Source organism: Neodiprion lecontei, chromosome 4 (genome assembly GCF_021901455.1).
Source record: "Neodiprion lecontei isolate iyNeoLeco1 chromosome 4, iyNeoLeco1.1, whole genome shotgun sequence".
Lineage (NCBI taxonomy): Eukaryota > Metazoa > Arthropoda > Insecta > Hymenoptera > Diprionidae > Neodiprion > Neodiprion lecontei.
The window spans coordinates 14,330,995-14,353,644 of NC_060263.1; the positions used below are offsets into that span (position 1 = coordinate 14,330,995).

At 35.3% G+C, this 22,650-nt stretch overlaps 2 protein-coding genes, 2 long non-coding RNA genes and 1 pseudogene across 8 annotated transcripts; 2 read left to right on the top strand and 3 right to left on the bottom strand.

Annotated features, from left to right (window-relative positions):
- Positions 1-177: 177 nt before the first annotated feature.
- LOC124294031 lies at positions 178-1,468 on the bottom strand (annotated as a pseudogene).
- LOC107226365 (sperm-associated antigen 6-like) lies at positions 1,411-11,241 on the bottom strand. 3 transcript variants are annotated; one of them, XM_015667160.2, is made up of 10 exons: positions 11,183-11,241; positions 10,848-11,110; positions 10,550-10,760; positions 10,282-10,460; positions 10,018-10,191; positions 9,799-9,951; positions 9,567-9,716; positions 9,339-9,497; positions 2,982-3,127; positions 1,411-2,085 (listed from the first exon to the last, which is right to left on the bottom strand). In XM_015667160.2, exons 1-10 carry the CDS (start codon positions 11,205-11,207, stop codon positions 1,932-1,934), a joined length of 1,614 nt encoding a protein of 537 aa, XP_015522646.1. In that variant the 5' UTR covers positions 11,208-11,241; the 3' UTR covers positions 1,411-1,931. The 3 variants fall into 3 exon arrangements, with proteins under 3 accessions (XP_015522646.1, XP_046593555.1, XP_046593556.1); XM_046737599.1 differs by having other exon boundaries at positions 10,018-10,215; XM_046737600.1 differs by lacking the exon at positions 9,339-9,497 and having other exon boundaries at positions 10,018-10,215.
- LOC124294035 lies at positions 3,105-4,454 on the top strand. Its single transcript, XR_006903925.1, has 2 exons — positions 3,105-4,034; positions 4,275-4,454. It is a non-coding gene; the product is annotated as an uncharacterized LOC124294035 (long non-coding RNA).
- Positions 11,242-16,906: 5,665 nt separating the features above from the next.
- LOC124294027 (THAP domain-containing protein 1-like) lies at positions 16,907-18,506 on the top strand. Of its 3 annotated transcripts, XM_046737626.1 has the most exons (5): positions 16,907-16,928; positions 17,024-17,105; positions 17,322-17,564; positions 17,632-17,807; positions 18,011-18,294. In XM_046737626.1, exons 2-5 carry the CDS (start codon positions 17,044-17,046, stop codon positions 18,106-18,108), a joined length of 579 nt encoding a protein of 192 aa, XP_046593582.1. In that variant the 5' UTR covers positions 16,907-16,928; positions 17,024-17,043; the 3' UTR covers positions 18,109-18,294. The 3 variants fall into 3 exon arrangements, with proteins under 3 accessions (XP_046593582.1, XP_046593583.1, XP_046593581.1); XM_046737627.1 differs by lacking the exons at positions 16,907-16,928; positions 18,011-18,294 and adding an exon at positions 18,350-18,506 and having other exon boundaries at positions 16,945-17,105; XM_046737625.1 differs by lacking the exon at positions 16,907-16,928 and having other exon boundaries at positions 16,946-17,105.
- A 1,215-nt stretch (positions 18,507-19,721) lies between these two features.
- LOC124294033 lies at positions 19,722-21,361 on the bottom strand. The gene is made up of 3 exons (XR_006903919.1): positions 21,017-21,361; positions 20,571-20,772; positions 19,722-20,491 (listed from the first exon to the last, which is right to left on the bottom strand). It is a non-coding gene; the product is annotated as an uncharacterized LOC124294033 (long non-coding RNA).
- Between the last annotated feature and the right edge of the window lie 1,289 nt (positions 21,362-22,650).

Below are 22,650 nucleotides of genomic sequence, written 5' to 3' on the forward strand. Positions count from 1 at the left end.
TTCTCAGATATCATAAGAAAAAAGAGAAAATTAGAACTTTAAAAAGGGGAAGAGAACCTGACCACATGAGGTACATCGAAGAAAATGACTTAGAAACTTTCTCGTAGTATTGACGGGGGTTGGAATTGTTTGAGAAATACTTTTGCAGGTACTGAAAAAGTATTTTTTTACGCAAAGTGGCGCTGGTTCAAAGTAACATTTTGGTATATAGATATAACTGTATAGAAACTGAAAAGAAAAAAAAAATAAGAAGCCTTAAATGATACTCTGGACCCTTGCCAAAGACGACAAAGTAAATTGTAAATACGAAAAATGTTATAACTATGTAATAACGAATTCATAAGCATATTTTCATAATTAAAACGTATTTAACTGTATTATTAACTAATTTTTCGCTAATTTACTCTTCCTCCTGGAAATGAGCCAAACTGCATTCGTGTGCCAATGATTTCGTCATAGATAAATTATCGACACATATAATACTATAGCTCACTTGTCTCAATTTCACGAAAATTTTCTGCTCACAATACCGTAAACGTAAATACCTCGAGGGTATTTCAAAGTTAACTTCACTGGATATTCAAAATGATTTCACTCAAGGACCCATTTCAAGAGATCCTCTCTATGTATTTTACTCGACTTTGTGAAACAATGATATAATGAATCTATGCATTGGACAAGTTTCACTGTGTAAAATGTGTGCAAACATCGCGCCATTCATTATTTAGCAAACTAATCGCTCTTTCGATTATCAGTTACAATAAAACACTTTGGAACAAAAAAAATGGCATCGAAATTTTCTTTATCTTCTGCATAAACAGAATATGCAGATTTAACCACTAAATGGAAAGAAAAAAAAATTATTACAAAGCAAAAAAAGTACGAATTTAAAATAAAATTTAACTCGACATTAGACAAAATATTATTTCACCAAGCTCAGTTTAATTAAACATGAATAGCGCATCAATGTCACAACACAGGTGCATATTTTGCCAGTTCGCTAGACCTCATTTTATAGTTTGCACTTATTCTTGTCCAACCCGCATCTTTAAGAAGCTGATCATTTTGCCAAAATCCCCAATCCTGGCCAGTAGTCGCTGGTACTCTATACATATCAGTTGGCCCTACAAGTTTCGTTAACCCCTTTCGTATTTGAAGTCTTAAGCGCTGGTGGCTGCCATATGAAAAGCCATTCCCAATACCCAAAATTGGGTCCAGCTTATTGTAAATCTCACTGAAACTCAGTCGAGAATTGAACCTCAGCCGTTCTTCCAAAATATCCTTAGCATTAGGAACTTTTGTCGGTTCTACGTAATCTGAAACGTAATCCCGTTTATTTTCGTCATACAAGCTGAACAGGGGAGTCTGAATCTAAATTGCGATGAATCCGCGTAAAAGTAGTACCTTTTCTCATGACATCCGTAATATAATTACCATAGCCAGAGAATGTTATTCCAAAAAACTCCATTTTAGTTTGTTACAATTACAAAAATTCGCATCCAAATATACATATTTCCTAAGTGACACAAGTAATGTTATTCAGCTGTTTGATTTGACCCAATATTTGTAGAGTAGGTGTTGTTTTTCCAGCCACCTCCGACTGTGTTCGTGTCGTACAATATAATTCAGGCGTTCCAATATATTTCTCAATTGGCACAGTATTACTCCCATAATGAAGACGACCATATAAAAATAACGATTTTTTAAATCTATAGTACCTACGAATTCACAGCCTGTCGGTAATTTTCTTTCCAAAAGAACACATGATGCTCATTTGTTTTACAAATACAAATAAACACATAATGATGGTTCAAACGTACAGAATTTATACATTTAGTATTCCCAGTTGTCGGGACACAGCTGATGTGAATTTTTCTATACTATTGCAAAAAAAAGAGTTGTACATTAAAATTTTCTTGTTACACTAATTTTTAGCCGCGTTCCTCATTGTAATGAAGCAATGACATACTGGAGTTAGAAAATTCATCGGACATCTTCTGGTCCATTGTAAAGACTGATGGACATTTCGGTTGGTATTGTTCGACCGCTTCTAACAGCGTGTCTGGATATCCCGGCGAATAATATCTGGAATAATAAAAACCAGCTTCAGAATGAAATGTGTACTTCCCTCCATTTGTGAATCCCAAACAGCAAATTTATCGAGCAATGTCAGAACAGATGCAGAGTGATAGAATAACTATGTAACATCTGAGGGAAATATTTTCCTGTATATAATAACTGTAAGCAGAAGGTAAAACCAGAGAGCAGCCATAACATAAAGAATCGCTTGGCGATCAGTTATTTGTTAACTAGTACCTCAGTTCATCATTTCATTGAAATAGCTTGAAGTGGTGAAACAATATTTTTCTTTCATGGTATTTGAATGTTGAATGATGGGTAAATATTTTACTATACATTGCAATTCCACATTTGGTTGTAAGTGCATACGTTTCAGTTTGCTGCTATTAGGAAACAGTACTGAAGTCATGTACAATTTACAGTGGGTAGGTGAGCCTACAGGTGAGAATATACATATATCCAACACAGAGATATAGGCATATTGATCCATTGAATACTTATAGGTATACGGTTCTGGCACACACCAAACACCCAACAAATATGGTGGTTACTCCCAGTACTGCATATCAACTGCTCAATCTAAATAACAAGAACTCATGAGGAACCAATGAAAAATATATCAAAGTATTCAGTTGATTGATATTCATATCTCTGCTTGACAATCAGCATGACTTTCCAACTAAATGTGAGTGGTTTCACTTCGTACTAAAATGTGACAAGCAACTGGTGTTTTCTTCTAGATGTTTAGCCATTTTCACTTGATTAATTGTTATTTTTACGTCACTTAATTTGTTTTTCAGGACAATCTAAGTTTCAACTGACGATTTAAATTGGTTACAAAATCCAGATTACTCATTCATACAGTATGGATTCCTTGCAATGTAATTAGTAGCTTTACAAACCTCACGATTTCCTCAGGGAAACAGCAGTTAATGATAGTTATGAATTCTAGTAGCATTGAACCAGGTTCAGCTTGTATTTCCTGCACTTTTTTCAACCCTCCAGTGGTAACAAACATACGACGAGCTCTAGCATCATTAGGTAGAATCTATAATTATAAATTCATTTCTTAACATGTTTGACTTGTGAAAACATAAATATGTTCAACATTATAGTCAAGTTAGGACAAGAATCTCATAACTATTCTTAAATGAAAGAATGTCATAGCCGGTGGATTATATAAATAGCTAATTTCTTACATGATTTGCTAGGAAAACAATTTTTACAGTCTAAATCTAAATAAAAATATATACGAAGTAGAATTTCTACCAGTGGTTCCGTTGAGCCTGTACTTATTTATACTTTTCAGTTTTTATTAGAGTTAATAGATTTCATAGCATACATCAGCAGCGCAGAGAAAACAAGTTCATAAATCAATAGAGTTCCATTGAGTGGCCAAGTACCCTAAATTGTTTTAAATTCTTACGTATCTGTCACGTACGCATGTAAATATGTGGACAACAAATACGTATGTTGTGAGTCCAAAGCACAGCATGTATCGCATAAGTATTTCAATGTATATACATGTTTAGTGATCGAAGTATGAGAAATCATTGATTGTGAGCTTGTATGACGGAGGTTTATATAATTGGCTCATTAATAACAATCATATAAGTTACATTACAACGTGAAAACGATAATAAGGCTTCCGAAGCCTGGTCAATAGTCAGTCTGAGTTCTTACACCTCGTATGTAACATTGCTTGTCCAGATTACAAATTGAATGTTTCAATTTGCTTTGTTGCGCCAAGATATTTATGTAACGTGGATATAGATAGAATCATTACCAGGTAAACATCTATCTAAACGTGCCATGGCATAGTTTAAAAGTTACTTTAATTTTTTTTTCTCACTCTTGTACTTTGTCCACATAGTTTTTCACTCTCGCTATGTTCAGGCATTTCCACATTCGCATACATATATGTTTGATATGCATATGCACGGACAAATATGTAAGTAAGTATATTTACATAGGATTAAAAAATAATATATTAATTTCCTCTCTCGCACCCTATGTACTAAAATAACTTTATTAAAATAAACTTTAGGACGGAAATGTTTTCACGCTAGCTTGTTGACATACAGAATTTTGGCAAGCACGAGAATTTAGCCTGGTTCATACTGTTTACCAAGGATCTAAATATATCTTCATGAAAAAATAGCCGATTGACTTATTTTCTTTCATTTTCATTTCAGTTGCAGCACTCAGTATAAGCTTGGAGGTCGAGAGATTCAGCGGCTCTGGTAACAACAGATGGATATATCCTCCTCTTACATTGAAACTTCATTAATTTCACAGAAAGTGCGTCAAGCAGCACGTCAAATTGAAAAAAAATCCAAATAATGAAGAATAATTTATCCAGCTGTAAGAGTTAACGGTAAAAACATTAATGTGACTTATGTGATTTCTAATCAATTTTAATAGTGGCCGTTGTACGTGGATTTTGCAATTGATACAAATTTGTGAATATCTTAAAATAATTTAACATGAAAGGCAAATGAAGTGATGGATTTGCCATTAAAAATTGACTCTAATACAAGCAGTCACGAAACAAAAAAGATCGGGAAGGATTTCAAAGCTGGAAAATAATCTAAAAAGTCAGCATTTGTGCGAACTAATAATCAATCACTATTAATTCAAATTTTCTTGTTGACAATTCGTCAGAAACATATTTTTCGTCAAGAATATATGTTCGCAGAAGGTCAGATAAACATTGTAAACACAACTCCCAGTTACGTGCCTGAAAATAATTCAATGTTGATTCTGAGATAAGATATAGTCGACAGAGTAATAAGCAAACTGAAATTAAAAGAAGGTAAATTGACGCAAATGAGGTTTAAGTATTCAAATACTCCTCCTACGAAGAAGCAGTGCTTATGATCAGACCGTTCTCTTGGATAGTATCCAGGTATAAAAGTACCGATAGCGTGCTAGGAAAGACAGTAAAACATCGCAGATACTGAATGAGTGACGAGTGAAAAATAACATGAACACTAAATGGCAGAGAGTCACATTAAACTGAAGGAATCAAAAACAAAATCAAGAACCATTAAAAGTTTCCAAGTAAAAAATTAGAGTGAGGTCAAACAACAAGCCAGTGGAATTATATTAGCTTGGAATTGACCTCAAGTAATAAATACAAGCTACAGTGAGACGGAGTTATTAATTGTAACAGTATACACATATATGTATATATATATATACTCAAATGTGTAACATTGCATGAAGCATCGAAATAGCATCCACACGTCTTTAAATCTTGAAAAGTAAATTTTGCGGGTCCAAAATACTCCTGAAAGGTACACAGAGATTTGAAGACATAATTTCAAAAATGATAAATAATCAGCATCGAGTAATTGTCAATGTTGGCGAGGCTCATGGCCATCAACCTGTAACAGCAAAGCCATCGGTAGTTTCGGTATCTAGTATAGACTCAGATGTAAGCGACAGAAGGGATGTACGAGAGGCTTTGTATTCTGGAATTTTCAGAAGGCACAGAAAAACGATTTTGGTATTGGGCAGCTTTTTGAAGATGCTAAGGGTAAATAGAAACATTAATACATACGCTAGCATTAAGGCGAACGACGAAGCTGATGAATAAGACGAAATACTATGAAGAAATATTGAAATTAGTATACATTATGTTATGGCAGTTGATTATCTGTTTTCACGAATATATAGAAATATTAAATAAAGGTTAAATGGCAAATTCGCTCCAGGGTCCTAACATTTCTGTGTGAAAATGCTGTCTCCAAAAACAAAAATGCGTCATGACAATTACTTCAAGTATTCAATGACAGAGCACCCTGTACTATCATACATGATACGTTTGGATTAGATAGAATTTTGCTACTCTAAGGGCACTATGCGCAGAGTTTTTTTTATCACCTCAGACCTAAATAACGGAGCACATATAGCCATACCTACGATTACCTCTCTCTCAAAATTCATAATTCAGTAACGACAATGTTGACAGATCAATTTGACACTCGATGAATAAATATCTATTATATACATTTTGTCAATTTTTTTTTTTTCAATTGAGAACCCAGGGAACCCAGATTTCAATTTTCTACACAAATGATTAATAACAATTAGTAGGTAAAGAACAAAGCGTATAAAGAGTACAGCTTGTTTTCGCAGCCAGCATTTTTATAGTTTATAAACGCCAAAGTAAATATACAATGAGTTTTCAGCATAAGTATATCATCTACGACTATAATTTACAGAGGCAGAAAGCAATGCCTATATTTATACTGAAATATGCCATAAATGTGAAGCGGAATGTGTATGGAATAAAATGAATCAGCAGTACATGCAGTTGGCTAGGCGCCAGAAAAATATACGGCTCGAAAATAATCACAATGATGACTATTTTAGGCTTCTCATCACGAATATAGACAATTATGTATTGGACGCATTCTATGCCTTGGCAATAATAGTAACGTCTATACTAAGAAGAGAAATAAAATTTAACTACACACGCTATATATGACAACAATAACATGACTATAATACTATGCACATTTACTATACATATGTGAGCAAGGTAATTATGAGCCATAGGAACAAAAGTCATGTTTTTCAATGTACCCCTTCTGGTATATCCATAGTTGTTCAAGCTTCAGCCCTGATATTTTTTCATTGAGTATTGTTAGCCGTAGTTACAGTTGAAATCCTTATTTATCAAGTATACGACGCATATACCTTGCAAAATACAAAGCTACTATTCAATCAGTTCAAGTGAAAGTAACATAAGTCTGTAATGTTGCCACTTATTGAAATACATAACTACGAATTTGTAAAAAAACAGTATTGTAACAATGATACGTCTAGCAAAAGAATCAATCAATGAGTTCTAAAAAAATCACCGTCCTATTGACACAAAGCCAAAGACTATATGCATTGACTGCCGTAGCTGCCGTTGTGACTCCTTTCAATTGTATTTAAAATAAAAGGCTGTATATCATCTCCATAGGTTTGTAGATAAACGAAACTAAACAAAACTAGAAAAATAAAAAAATAAAATCAAGTAATCAGAGAGGAAAACCTACATAAGAATTGTGTAAAATAGATAACGTTAGTTGGAAGTTTATCATACATTGTACTGTAAATGGCCAACGAACAACATGTGATTTTAATTTAGCATATTATAACATCAACTCTGCTCTCCTTTCAAGTCATTTTAATTCAGTCATATGATTGAATTCGTATGCATTGAATAGTGTTGGTTCCTAATTCACTGATTCGATTTTTTATGTTTTACTTGCAACTAATTTCATATTACTTTATTATTTTCAGGCTTACCTGGACAGAATGCATGCTCTGGCCCAGGTATTTGTCATCGTCACTCTTTGAGTTAAAATCGTCAGTTTGGCTTTACAATACCCCGTTGAATAGATCACGATTACATTTGCATTTGAATTTCGTGTTTTACTTTGCCCATATTTTTATACTTTCATCTGTAGCTGTTAGCTCCGATTTTTTCATTTTTCACTTAAAATCTATATTGATGCACTTACTGTGCATCATGCACTTCTCATGAGAATTTTTTAAACCAAGTAGACTAACCATGCAAATACATCTCATCTAAGGTGAACGCAACTTCATGATGAGACAAACCGGAGTAAGTCATTTAGAAAGTATTTATATTTAAAATTCGTAAGCTCGACCATTTGCTACAGCTGCATCAAGAGAAAAGATAAACAATATCTAGACGCAGTTTTCAATCTCTAACAATCACTAGACCCCATTTTTTTTCATGAAAGTTATCAAGTGCGTATGTATACCATTGCATTTAATAATCCTAATAGATTAATAAAAAATAACAACAGAAAACCGAGAGGACTTGCATAATAAGAAATGTAGGTAAAAATAATGTCTATAAAACTGAAACATATATATAATATATAGGTACGCTACTTTTCAAACAAACTGCTAAAACAGTAAGTCATTTTTTTCTACGAACTACGAGCTTGATACAAACTTATTAAAATTTTAAAACTCAGCTACATAGAATAATGATGTAGTTTGTAATCTTGAAATTAGAAATTAAGGTTTGTACTGTATAGAGTTAGAAAATGATTGAGTGAATATCAAACGCAATGCCTTATCTGTCAATATTCTTATGTGAAGATGTAATTGACGCGATAACACTGTATGTACGTCAAAAGTTCAAGATAACAAGTTCAATCACTTTGCATTTAATAAAGTATGTTTTCTCAGTTCGCTCTATTTTCCCATTGGTGGAACACTGTTAGAAAACTTGATTTAATAAATGTGAATTATAAATGACATTTTCGGAATAAAAAAAAATTGTCATCTTCCAAACTTATATTAGATTCGATTTCTAACACAAAGTAAGCGGAGATATTTCAACTCATACATGAAAATGTCCTCGATCACGGTAAATGCAGGAATTAGACCAATGCCAAATGATGCAACTATGAAACAATACAAATTGTGACTACATAAATGGAGCGTTCCCGTATTCAAGAAAATACTAGCGGTCGAAAAACTCACAGGGACAAATTTATTTGGCATTATACGTGGAAGACCTTCAGAGGTTTCCTTTTCTATAAATAATTGTAATATATACTCAGCATTGTAATCACTGTAGATCATTATTAGGAAACGCTATAACTTGGTAATTTCTATTAGCGAAATTATGAGAAGAAAAAAAACACAGTTATATACATTTGCCTTACAGGACTGCTTGACCAATTTTTACTAAGATACCAGATTTTTATAACAGACCATAAATTTAGATATAATAATACATTATACCTGCTTCTCTCGGATGAAAATTTTTCAAAGAAAAAAACTAACAACGATTTCATATTATTTTTTAAATATAAATAAACAAAAACAGAAGAAGAACCTGATTGAGGCATTGATCAAGTATAAAGTGATATGAATATACATAAAATTTTGAATTCTGTATTATTGAAGAGGAAAACATTCCTCGGTATATTACAAAAAAATTATAGACGAATCATTCACTATAATCATAAAAAATAAAAAATCTGGCAATGTAGGAACAGATTACATGTTGAACTTTGTATACCGTATTATAGCTACTTATTATTTATAAATTATTATATAAATGTCAAAACAGGAAGCCATTGATATGACCTTTAATATATTACATTGTTAAAATCCATACCAAGGTCTTTCATTCCATTACCAAGCCCTTTCATCCCTACTTTATTGCACTCAAGCCTTCTGTTAATTACCAACAAAAAATTTGCAGAACTCACTTTACTGAACTGGCCGATAATATACTTTAAGATTTCGGGAGGTGCGTCGCACAGAAGCGGCTCCAAAGCTTCAATGTGCATGCATTTCTGCAAGACTTGTTTCATTGTCCCTTTGCACTTGGCTTTTAGATCCTCCGAACTTCTAGGTGCCATGTACAGCTGTGATATGTAATAAAATCTGATAGGCTTGGTCGAACATCATTCACGCAGTTTCATTGAACCACCTACCTCTAATAACTTGCGAAACACATCAGCGACGGCCAAAGCCTTGGCATGTTCCGGAGTATGTTTCCCAATTTGACCGAGGGCCCAAGCTGTTATAGATAAAATGTGATCCTCAGTTTCTTCTTGAAGCACTATAGCCAGTTGGACAACACCCTGTAATTTAGATTCTGAAAATTTAGGTACACCTAAAAAACTGAAGTAGATCGAAGGTTTTTGCAACCCTATAACAAATTACTTTGGACCCAATAACTGCTATTGCCAACTGATCCGAATGTCCAGCAATGTAGCCCAGTGCCATGATTGCGGGTAATCTGGAATCTGATTTGGATGTGCCGACGAGTTCGACAAGCGCACCAATACCCCCAGTGTTGACAATTAGCTGTGCCAGCTAAAGAATGAATTGCGGATGTCAATTCACATAGAAACTGGTGTACATGATTTGTCCTACTCTCACCTCCAGAGTATGTTTACACACATCTCTGGTAAGATTGGCCGCAGCTCTATCGACATTATCGTCAGGGTGTGCCATGTGGACTAAAACATCTGGGAATACTTCGGCCTCGACAATAATCTCAGCTAATTCAACAGAATGCTTAGCGATACTGCTTAGAGCAGATAATACTTGCCTCTGAAGAAGATAATAGATGTTAATCTAAAATAATAATCATCTCAATTTACGTTTGCGATACTTGTTTGTTTGGTCAATTCATGAGCTAACCTTCAGTTTAGGATCAGGATTAGAAATAGCTTTTGCCAAAAAAGGTACAGCTCCAGCGTCAACGACAATTTGAGCAAGATCTTCAGAATGTTTGCTTATATCGCAGAGGGCAGACGCACTAATTTGTTTCAGGCATAGTTCAGGCTCTTGTAAACATAGAACAAGAAGTGGAACAGCACCTGATTGTTGAATTAGAATAAGGATGTACAATGAGTCACACCTGTTAACTTTGCTCAATAATTTCTCACGATAATTCAATATCAACTACCAGTATCGATAGCAGCCTGAGCTAAGCTTTTGTTGTGCCGTGCCACATATCCCAGAGCCCATGCAGCTGCCTCTTTAACTCCTAGATCGAAGTCTTCCAGACAGATGACCATTGCCTCGAGTCCTCCTCCGTGAACGATCACAGATGCCATTTCTGGGGAGTGTTTAGCTACGGCTCGTAAGACGAACAGTGCAGCTTTTTTGAAAAATTTCTATCTAAGGCAAGTTTCTCCTTTAGTTCTGAGCAGTAAAAAATGTACGCAAAGCCAAAGAAGTATGGCTTAATGAATTATGCTTACATTTTGTTTATCGATGTTCCTAAGTAGCTGTGGCATGATGTCTCGCCTAATAACTGCTTGTGCTACTCTATCATCGTGGTTGGCCAATCTGCCCAATGCAATAGCTGCTGTTTGCTGGATCGACGGTACAACGTCGGAAAGCAACGGGCGTAACAAATCTAATACGCCGGCATTTTCCAAACAATCGACGTTTTGGGGTCTCGAAGCTAAATCCGCCACAGTCTGAACAAAGCTGACGCGTGCCTTTTGATACTGGTCGAAAACTGTAGGGAACCTTGTGAGATTACTCGTGTGCAAATAAAGAAGATTGATGTTCAATATTCAGCTCACTAAACCTTGTAAAATCACTCGTGCGGTCATGTTCCAGGCGTATTTGCCTCCTACTAGATATATTTTCCACCAGATGCGGATACTCTTTGTGAATGATGCTTGGTATAGGAACTGCGAAAAGTTAGGATGTCACGTCGCGTCAATTTCTGTGTCCACCGTTTGAATGTGGCCAAGATTTTACCGCTTTGTGGAAAGACGATCGCGTTCAATACTGTGTCAAAAACTATTGCAACCTCAAGCTCTGTCTTGAGCTTCAGATACCAGAAAAAAATATATTAGGCATGATGTTGCAAAGATATGCGACTTTCAGAAGTAAAGGGACATTGACGAGTGTAATTATGTTTTTTTATACGTTTGCCACTTGGTTTCTTTTCATTAACGATTGTAATCTGTAAGGTTGCTACGGCCCTGATCGTATGTATCTTTGTAATACAAAGAAATTTAGCTGCACCCACCGATATCAGTGCTTCTGACACGAAAAAAGATTTTAGAACCTATGTGAAGTTGGCCTGCGGCCATCGAATGTCTCAAAAAATTTAACGCAAAATAATTACTCCTTAATTGCTCTTGATTGCTCTCTAACTTTTGTAATTTGCTCCCATATGATTTTCGAGAAGATTGAAAAAAATTGCATTTATTCCCGACTGAACCGAAATGTTAACTTTCGTCATTCAAATCGCTTACCTGAAAAACGGGACGAAAGGAGCATATAATTCCCACTTATACTTTTATCCTGTAAATTAGTTTGTCAATTTTTCTACAGCTTATCTCTCTTCTTTTTCAATTTTGAACTATTTCTTTCTGTGTTATTACAAACTTTCAATAATCTTATAGCCTTTAGATTAACAAAATGATGACACTCACAAATAATAGAAAAAATTATTATGATTTGTTATACACAAAATACCTTTACCGGTTTATTTAAATATTTTGGATCATACATTTCTTAAAATAACTATAATAACTGCAAGTCAAAATTGTCCCGACAAGTTTTACAACTATTTTATTACTTTTATTGTAACTGAACGTCGTAACGTTGGATATTGCACATTCAAAGTATTTATTCTAGATAGGGGGAAGCCCCCTCCCCTGCGTGACCCGCTACACCCGACCCGCTCGCGCCAACCAACATCCGTATGCTACTATGCATTTTTCACTATTCAATTTGCCATCAATAATCACTATTCGGAATTTTATAACACGATATTGCAAAATCGAATCCCATTTTTCAAGCCGATAATGTGGCCAGAGTTAAATTGGAAATAAATTCCTGTATGCAAGACAGGAATAAAGGTCGCCTATTCTCTTGTTGCATAATGTATTGATATACCGGGAACCGCTGGGTGTTTCGCGTATTTCCAAAGACTTTCATGTAGCAAATAATTGCTCTTTAATTGCTCTTACTTCCTTCCTAACTTTTGATATTTACTGCCACACAGTTTTCAAGAAAATTCAAAAAAAAAAAAAGTTTTGCGTACTCAAGCCCCGGTAAAATGGCGCCAAATTGAAACTAATATTTGGAACAAACAGATGGTTATTCAAAAGAAATGACATTTCTTTTCAAGTGCTTCTTAATTTTTCCAAACTATTCTATTATTTTTGTAGATTGCTTTTGCATAGTGTCAAATAAATGAAGAAAAACCGAGAAGGGGCTTTTCACGAGGCGGAGTGTGATCAAATTGTATTTAATATGTCGTCTAAGCGAATGAAGGAATATGGAAAATCTGATAATTTCTAATAATTGCTCCTAGACTCCTAGACTGGTTGTAATTGCTCCGCAAATATCGTAATTTGCTCCCTCATAGTTTTCGAGAAAACTGTGAAAAATGATACCAACTCATAATTGTGTGGCCGAGAGGCAAGTCGCGGCAAGTTCAAGCTCACGTACATACCTGACAAAAACATAATAATTCCACCCTAGTGCATATTGCTCCTAATTGCTCCGCGACTGTTTAAACGCAACCTACCAATTTAGCTATTTGCTCCTGTCACGTTATTGAGAAAATCGTGAAAAACCAGAGCAACTGGTCTTTAGGTTATATCGACGAGCGGCGGATTCGAAATCGTATCCGAAAGAGAAAATATAAAAATGTCGATTCGGTCCAAGTGACAATTGCTTTCAAGTGCTCCTCGATTGTTCATCACGTATCATCCAATTTTGATACTTGCTCCCTAGTAATTTTCAAGAAAACTGGTAAAAATGATAGGAACTCATTACGTCGCTGAGGGTTGAGTCGCGGCAAATTTGAACTCACGTACACTTGAGGACAATAAATCTGAGACGGCTAATTTCTTACACTAGACAGTTATGTTGGCAACACAGAGAAGCCTACAGCGCTATAGTGGGCCGAGCGGGAAACAAACTCATTCTCAATAAATATAACATAACCCATGACCGTCGAATCTAACCTTAGAATACGCGTCAAACTAACAAGCGTTGACTGAGGATTATATACCTATATCCTCAGTCAACGTAACAAGTCATTATCTCTGCGGTATTCTAAGGTTAGATTCGACGGTCATGGGTTATGTTATGTTTATTGAGATTGAGTTTGTTCTGCGCTCGGCCGACTGTGGCGCTGTAGGTTTCTCTGTGTTACCAACATAACTGTGTAGTGTAAAAAATTAGCCGTCTCAGTACGCGTCTCAGATTCATTGTCCCCAAGTATACCTGCGACGATAAAAATGATAATTCGTCCCGAGTGCGTATCGTTCTATTTGCTCTTCAATTTCTTTTATTTATTTACCAGTATCGTCATTTGCTCTCACGTAATTTTAGAGAAAACTGAAAAGATGACACCCTAGAATGATATATACCTACTCATTGCGTCACCGAGGGTCGAGTCATCACTGTTAAAGCATCCCGCAAGTTTTATACCCGCGTCGGCTAGCAAATGCCGCACTTTCACTTAGAACCGAAAAGTATGAAGTCAACGCAAAAAAGACGCCTTCAAACATGATTTACGTTTTAGTTAGAAAATTGACTATGAACTAAAGGCTGAAGCACATTAGGAGTACTTCCCTTTTCTATAATATACCGTTGGTGAAATTCTCGCACGAGAAACGCATCTGATTCCCATGATTAGTCGACGAGCGAAAAGGCGCGATCGAATAATCAGTCGAACTTGTTGTAAAATTCTCTTCCAATAAAAATTCACATTCTCGTCTTTTTGAAGCCAACACATTGCGGTGTTACGTATAAGTTCAGAGAGGAGCGTTTCAAGTCGGTTCTGATTCGCTGCGTGATTAAAATTATTCTCCTGACCTACGTAGTTAGTATATGTAAATCTCGGGAATCCGCTGATCAGCTCCTCAGATCTTCTCGTTCAACTCGCCTACAATTCTAAGAGTTTGTCAGGTAAGGCTCGTGCGTTATCACTACGCGTTATTGAAATAATTATTTATAACAACACTTGGGTTAACTGCACATTTATTAACAAACTCCTTCTAGCTCTCAATGGTAGGTTTACAGTTGTGGTACAAGCTGATGTTAGTCACTATCGCAGTCACAAACTGTTAATAAGTCTCGGAGATTCTGAATTAATTATAATGTGATCTGATTCTAGGATTTCGGTAAAGTTCTGATCTGCCCTCTATGATGTCTAAATCTTCTCTTATGTACTCTATGATGTCTGAAGTTCTTCTATTTGTTTTTCTGTTCTCTGGAAGGGTTGAATCGGAGGGAAAGTAGGAGGAGTTCAAAAGGAGTCGCGGTTTCTCGCGGGTCTCGGATGATTGGTTAAGGATGATGAAATAATTGGGGGTAAGGTTTCTGGTTAGTGCATGAGATCTCGGTGGTGGATTATCGTCATTAAAGTGAAGCCGCTGTCCTGAATTCTGAGAATAAGGGTTTCTGTCTCTGTGAGCTATCCATGATTTCTCTTCCCACGTTTCCGGTGTTTAGTTTACTCGATTATCTTAACTATTGTAGGTGTTTATTACTTTGGGTTATTGCGGTTGGGATCGTAAATCAAAGGTTTTATGTGAAAGCTAATGTTGAAAGGTATAATGGTTGAATGAGAAAAAAATATATATACCATATACCTATGTTATGAATTTGACTGATGAAATAACGGTTAATCTAGCGTATGAGAACTATCGATATAAGAATTTGGACGTTACGATGGTAACTATGTGTGTTGGTATTAATCTACAACTATTGGTAAGAGCTCGTAAGGCTCTCTTATGGTAACTGCACGCTGGTAAGCTAGGTCGCAGAGAGGATGCCGCCGTGGATACCGGCTGGCACGTAATAGCGGTATGAATTGTTGTTCTCAAATGCGAAAGCGTGGAGACTAGAGTACAGGAGTCCAATCTCTAAGGCGGAGAGGCAGAAAAAGCGTCCACGAAACTCCCAGATTTAATAGTGCACGGTTTTATTACCAGCGTCGCTCCGGACGTTCTGATCCTATAAATATAGTAATACAGTGATAAAGTGACCAAAATTATAATAATTATAATAAACGTAAATAAGTGCGGTATCATGGAGACTATACATTTATTATACATATAGCTATCGGTCCAGAGTGACGACAGCGCCGCTGTAGCGGAACCCTTATTTCTCATGATTTCGTGGACGCATCTTCAATACAGAGATTCACTGATATATATATACACTGGATTGGATTAAGCGTGGTGCCACGGAGTATAGATACAAGGAGTCCGAACGGTATCGGGGTTTTCATAGTATTAATGTACGCAATAATAAACCTAAATCATAGTTCTCTTTTCTGCCACTGGCTGCGCAAGTACTCAGGACGTACCGTTGTTATTATTATTATTACACGTAAACATACACCATATACTAGCTCGCGAATGTTAAAATTAATTAAATTAAATATAAAATAAAAATTTATCTATTTAAAATTAATTTTAAGAAAACAATGGGTAGGTGTTGTGCTGTTCATGGTTGTCTTAGTGGCCGAAAGGCAAGTGAGAATGTAGAGAAAGTAGCTTTATTCAAAGCACCAAAAGTGAGTAACCTCAAAATAATATTGAAAATTTGTGTTATTAACAAATAATTCTAAAATTTATGTAGTTTTCTAATATTTGAAAAATATTTTTATTTATGTGCTTAAATATAAAAATATATATTACTTTTAAGGATGTTGAATTGCGTAGTAAATGGAGCTCAGCTTTGGGACAAGAATTAAAAGCTAGCAGTTTTATTTGCGAATTACACTTTAATCCAGAGAATGTGATTAAAACTGATCGAGAGATTTTAAAAGATGGTAGTGTATATGTGTATGAATACCAGAAAGTTCATTTGAGGAAGAAAGCTGAGCCAAAATCACATACTAATGACGACAATGAAAACAATTGTAGCTTGCTATTAAATAATGATTCTTCAACAATCTCTGATATAAATGACGATACGACAAGAAATATATCAATTTTTGTTGGCTGTGACGAGCATAAAAAAGAATTAACAAAAAAAATAATTAACAATTTCATAATAATGCGGGGGCATTTTCTAGTCAAATGTTTTAATAAAAGTGCTACGGAGAGAAAAGTTAAATGTAAATCCTAAAACTTTGTATTTAATTCCACATTTCTCAGAATATTTTTTTCCAGAGAGGTGTCAATAGCAACAAGACTTCCCGCGTAAGAATTTAAACGAGTGCTTCTTAAAAAGTGGCGCACTCTACCGGCAAAAAAATCTGTCCCCTAAATTACGACCATTCGTTCAACATTACGTTCAGACTCCTTGTATCTATACTTCGTGCGTGGTGCCGTCACGCCAATTGAACGGTAGCCATTTTGTACAGATTCTTGTCACTTCAGATATATATATATATACGTGATATATGTATGTGTATATAATCGATTGCGATGGAAAATTACAGTAACAATTATTGAGGTAACAATGAGTACCTGCGTTTTTTGCAAAACAAAGCAATCAAAATATTGTGGGCGATCATTTCACAAGTGAGTATACAACGCTGAAGCGTTCTGCAAATGATAACTTGCAGAGGTTATGTCAGCATCCGAAGTATTTACTAATTATATTTAACGAGTATTATAACGTACGAATCGTGTCAGTAAAAATTCACAATATTTGAATTATGAACCGATCTTATTATAATTGAAATTGAAAACTCGGGTATTATTGACTCAGGGATTAAATTATAATTCGATATGTAGATTTCCCGTGAAAGATGTGTTGCGCCTTCAGCAGTGGTTAAAAGAAATGAAGAGGAAGGACTGGAAGCCAAACCGAAATAGCACATTGTGTTCGGCTCATTTTACAAATGACTGCTTTGATAGGACAGGATTCCTAATTACATTGAAAAAGAACAGTGTACCAACTATATTTGACAACCCAAAATCAGAGTGTTCATCTTGTCACCGATTAAGGGAATATGGACGTGGCTATTCATTCTTCAAGTAAGTACCGTTACTCAATGCAACATAACGTGTGAATTAATAAATTTAAACTTTGCTTGTTATGTAGGTTCCCATTGGATGAACCTGATATTATGAAGCAGTGGATCGCAAATATAAACATTGGTCCGTGGTCTCCATCAAGTGATAGCTTTCTGTGTTCCGACCACTTTGAACTCTCTTGCTTTCAGAAGAAAAGTAAAAATTATATAACTTTACGAAAAGGCAGTATCCCAACGTTATTTGGTAAGATCTGAAACTATTAATCCCTTTTAGGTCAGAGAAAACTCAGTGTGCATAAAGACACGTTGATGTGATGCACTATTGCGTCAATGTCGTCGAAGCGGTTAATTACCTACAGATTATAAAGTGCTCTGTTACAGAAAAATCGTGTGTGACACATTTCTGTGTATTTCCATTGTCGTTATTTATTAGTAACTTATCTGTAGGTGAAAACTTGCAGCAGACCGAATTTCAGGATGAATCCGATCGGCCCACCACAGTGAATGTAACCAAATTACATGAGCACCTACACATTTGTACCTGATTTGCATGCTCAGATATGTACATCTTTTTTATTTTCTTTTGATTGTGCTTGTAACTTTTTCTTCATGTGAATGGATTGTGGATTGATACTACTAATTATATTGTTGTGGTTTATCGCACGCAACTCTATAAAAATTCCTTAACGTTTGCAAGGAATGTTTTATTCTCCATATTTTTGAATAAAGTTTTTACTCACCCAATTCGATATAATTTAATTCAAAACTTTTTTTACATGTCTTAAGCTCCACTTTGATGATCAATGGATGGTAAATGGATTGCCTAACGGTTGAATTAGTGTTATACAAATTTTTGAATAATCCGTATGAAATTCAGCCCACCATAGGATAAAGGATAATGGACGGAAACTTCTTAGAATTGAGGACTTCTTTTGAACATAAAGAAAAATCACGCTTAAATACAAGTTTTTCGTCATATTATTTAATGATCTTTTACATCATATATTTGTAAATAATAATATACCTTCGAAAAAATGATTTGTTCTTCATTTAATGTATCAAACATTATTTTACTCGTCAAAAACTTTTTTATGTGACGAATATATCGTTAGATCTAAATAGCATATATTACGCAGTTCAAATCTAGCGCGCATTTTGTGACAACTTTCTGTACAAGATGGCGGAAATTAAATTGTTCAATTGGACGCACGAGCTTACACGTAGTCCAATCCAGTGTATATATATATCAGTGCAGAGATTGGACTGCTTACTCTAGTCTCAATGTGCGAAAGTCCAGTAGGGAGATTGGAAGACATGGATTATTGTGTCCACCGATCTCTATTATACACAGATCAGTAGCGCGATTCTGTAACTCGTTATAAGAATAACGATTCGGAACGCTATCGTAACGATAACGAATTTCGCCGCGTGTAACGACAATCTCATAACGACGGCGCGATTCCGTAACTACGAATAGCGACACTTCGACGTTACAGAATGGGATAACGAATCGTCGTTATGGATACCGACAGGAAGTGACGTATTGTGACAAATCCTTAGTAAGTAACTAGAATTTTATCGAAACTCGCCTTAAAATAATTGAAATTCGTGCCGCGGTGGCGCGCATGAAGGTTTAAATCGAGGCGCGCACAATCACTCAGTCACAGTCAGTGCAAATCCATCGTATAGTGAACATTGTAAATATAAATATCATCATTGTTATTATATCTTAACGATCTTAACACCGTTTAATACTTTTAATAAATTTCAATACGAGTAAAAAAATTTATTTGCACTCATACTCTTAAAAGGAGCCCTTTGACCACGTGTCGTGAATCCCCATGCAGCGTTTACTGCTTCTACGTTTTCCTCACTATTCTTTTTGCATGGACCACCATTGGGTTCTTCACGTAGAACCAATATTCTGAAGAGTAAAATTATATAACTACTCCCATTTTTTACTAAAGATCATAACTGTAGCTGTAATATTTTCAATACTTCAAGAAGTCTTTGAGTTTGTTAATTTCATGGAGGCAAAGCTATTTAAAAACAATACCATTTGAAAAAAAATTGAGGTCTAGTTTAGAATAAAGATTTTTCGCGTTTTTATTTTTTGTTCAGGTTAAAAAAGGTGAATATTTTTTATAAAATAAAGTTATACTTTAAAAACACAATTGAATATTTCTTTATGTACAATCAATTGTAAACATTATAGTTGAAGGAATGTAAATTCGAAAAATTGGTGATTTTGAAAAATTAACGACGGAGCCAGGAATCGAACCTGGCGTATAGAGATGCTTGACCGCAGCCTTACTCCTATGAGCCTATGAGATTTTGATGAAATAATATCTGTGCATTGAAGATATTAAAGAAATGAAATGACATGGAATTTTGAAAAAGGTACGCCAAGGCAGTACGTCGGAGCGTAACACCGCCCTGACTCTGTTGTCGTCAATTTCTCTCATCACCTTTAAACATTATACTTGTTGGCAATTTAACCATAAACATCATTCCATATTCTGTATTCTATTCTTCCGCATCACGGAAGTTGGGAAATCTTTCTCATAATTTGTTGTTGAATTCATTGAGCCAAAGCGCGTGGTCCTCGTCTGTTGTATTCTTCATCTTGATCCATCGGATCAACATCATTCTCTACGGGATGTATGCATCTTCATTGTTTAATCGTAGTTGCACTCTCATGTTGTGCAGTACTGCACACGCATTAACAATTTTCGCTGCGAACGCTGGTTCGTACATCAAGACTCGCTGGTATGACAAGCATCTCCATACAGATTTAAAAACTCCAAAAAACCGCTCGACGACGCTTCTAGCCTTACTACTGTTGTGTATATTGATGTTGTCGCGTATCTTCAGGAAAATTGGCCAGCGGTGTTAACAGCCAAGGCTCCAACGGATATCCAGCATCACCTGATGGAAAATATATTGATTTAGAAAAAAGTAGACTAAATATAATATGCATATTATGTATATAAAACTCAAACTGAACCTATGCTGCTTTGCTGAGGTGTTAACCAAGATTCATCACAGCTTCTTGAGGCAGGCGAAAAAGGCTGAGAAACTCTTCTCGTGGTAGCTGAAAAGGATTCTGAGCATCTCTCAGTCGCCTTCTTTCCACACGACGTTCGAGTCGACGTAATCTTTCCTCAAGAACGAATACATCCCAAGCAAGGTATTCGATAGCCATGATCCTTTGAGATTGAAGATAATCAAAGAAACAGCGTAAATAATAGACTTAATAGTAGAAATGAATTATTAATGAAATTAATGAATAATTATATTTGTGGAAGCAACTTTGTGGGTTCTTCGGAGCAACACTACAATTTATAGGTTATGTTATTCTTTTTTAGAAAATAATGAAATCTATTCTACAATTTTTTCTGAAGTCAATCTGCATTGATAATTCCTAATTACTGCAAAATTCAACTTACTTACTTGTTATTTCAAACGTCGTAATTATTTTTCACTTTCGGAGCACTTTTCGAAGCACTGTCTCGGAGTCGAGAAAAATATGGGAAACGCACACCACTCCTCTAGCTCGTGTGCAAAGTGTCGTTATAATCGTCGTTATAGCGTAACGAGGGGGTCTCTGAGCCTCGCTATCCGCTCGCACCGTAACGACATCATAACGACACTTTTCGTTATTAATAACGACAAAACTCGCTAAGAATAGTGTACAGAATCGCATTTGTCGTTATAATAGCGACGCGGTCGGTAGCATAACGAAACTTGTCGTTATGAGTCCATAACGACAGCATAACGAGTTACAGAATCGCGCTACAGGGGCTCTATTCTGAATTGAGGACCCTAGATAGCGCATGCTAGATGTCTGAAATATCGAATGCGATATATAAAACTGTATTTTTGAGCTTAGGTTAGATAATCGTATACGATAATGATCGTTCACCCTTTATCGACTGGACAAGACCGTGCGATACTGCACAGTATCGTACACGATTCATTTCAATATCTTCAACTATGTTTTATTGTACAATGCACTAGTTCATGAAGACCAATAAACTTACCATTCAATTACGTATTTCCTTGGAAAAACTGTATCAGGGACCTAGAAATGAACATGGATTACTAACATAGTAGTAATGGAGTAGATATAGATATTGCACGAAGTATTGCACTAGGTCTCGAAATAAAGCAAGCCATGATTTTTGTATATGTGAATAAAGCAAGTACGATTTTTTCTTCTTCGGTTACATATCTGCATGCTTTCTTCACAAATTCTGATCTTTTTTATACAATTAATTTATTAAAATTTCATTTTTTATTGTCCTTCCTAGATGATGCTTATGACGTTGACTGAGGACATACCTATAAAGACTTATAACCCTGGGTTATTTTTCGTAACAGTTTGCCGGGTCTGGCCGAGTTTGGGGGTATTAACATTTTCACGTATTATCAACCAAGCAGCTGATCACGTCGGTAAAAGAAGTTCTGCATAACCAACAACTATGTATCGCGTGCAAAACGTTGGTAACGTGCCGTTGTCATCGTGAAACTGAAAAGTTGAGAAAATCCCGTACAATTAATATTAAGGATGCCGAAATTATGCGACGAAAAAATAAATGTCAATCAAGTACATGCATCTGTATCGTTTATATTTACCTGAAAATATAAAATCTTTTATAGGCGACAGTCGCATCTCTAAGATGCTCAATTTATTTTTTCGAAGTTTTTTACGTAAGCAATTTCGATCGGTAAATATTTTGAAAATTTTTTGAACTACTTCATTTTCAGTTCTAGTCGTTTCAGGAATATTCCGATGAAGAAGTATCTTATTGCTTTGTTGAGCATTTTTGAAATTATGAATTGAAAAAATTTGATGTCTCAAGTTTTGAAAATGACCGAAAATTTCTGAAACATCTTTCTCTTTGCTAGAAGCACGTTGAAGATATGTCGAAGGCCTAATTTAAGAGTTTTCCAAAAATTTGGAAGCGGTAATTGGGTTTTAATTAAGAAAAATTGCGCAAGTTCTTGAATACATATGAAAATGAATCTATCATGAGGTTCGTTACAAATTAACTGGAATGAATAATAAAAGTCTGACAAGCTGT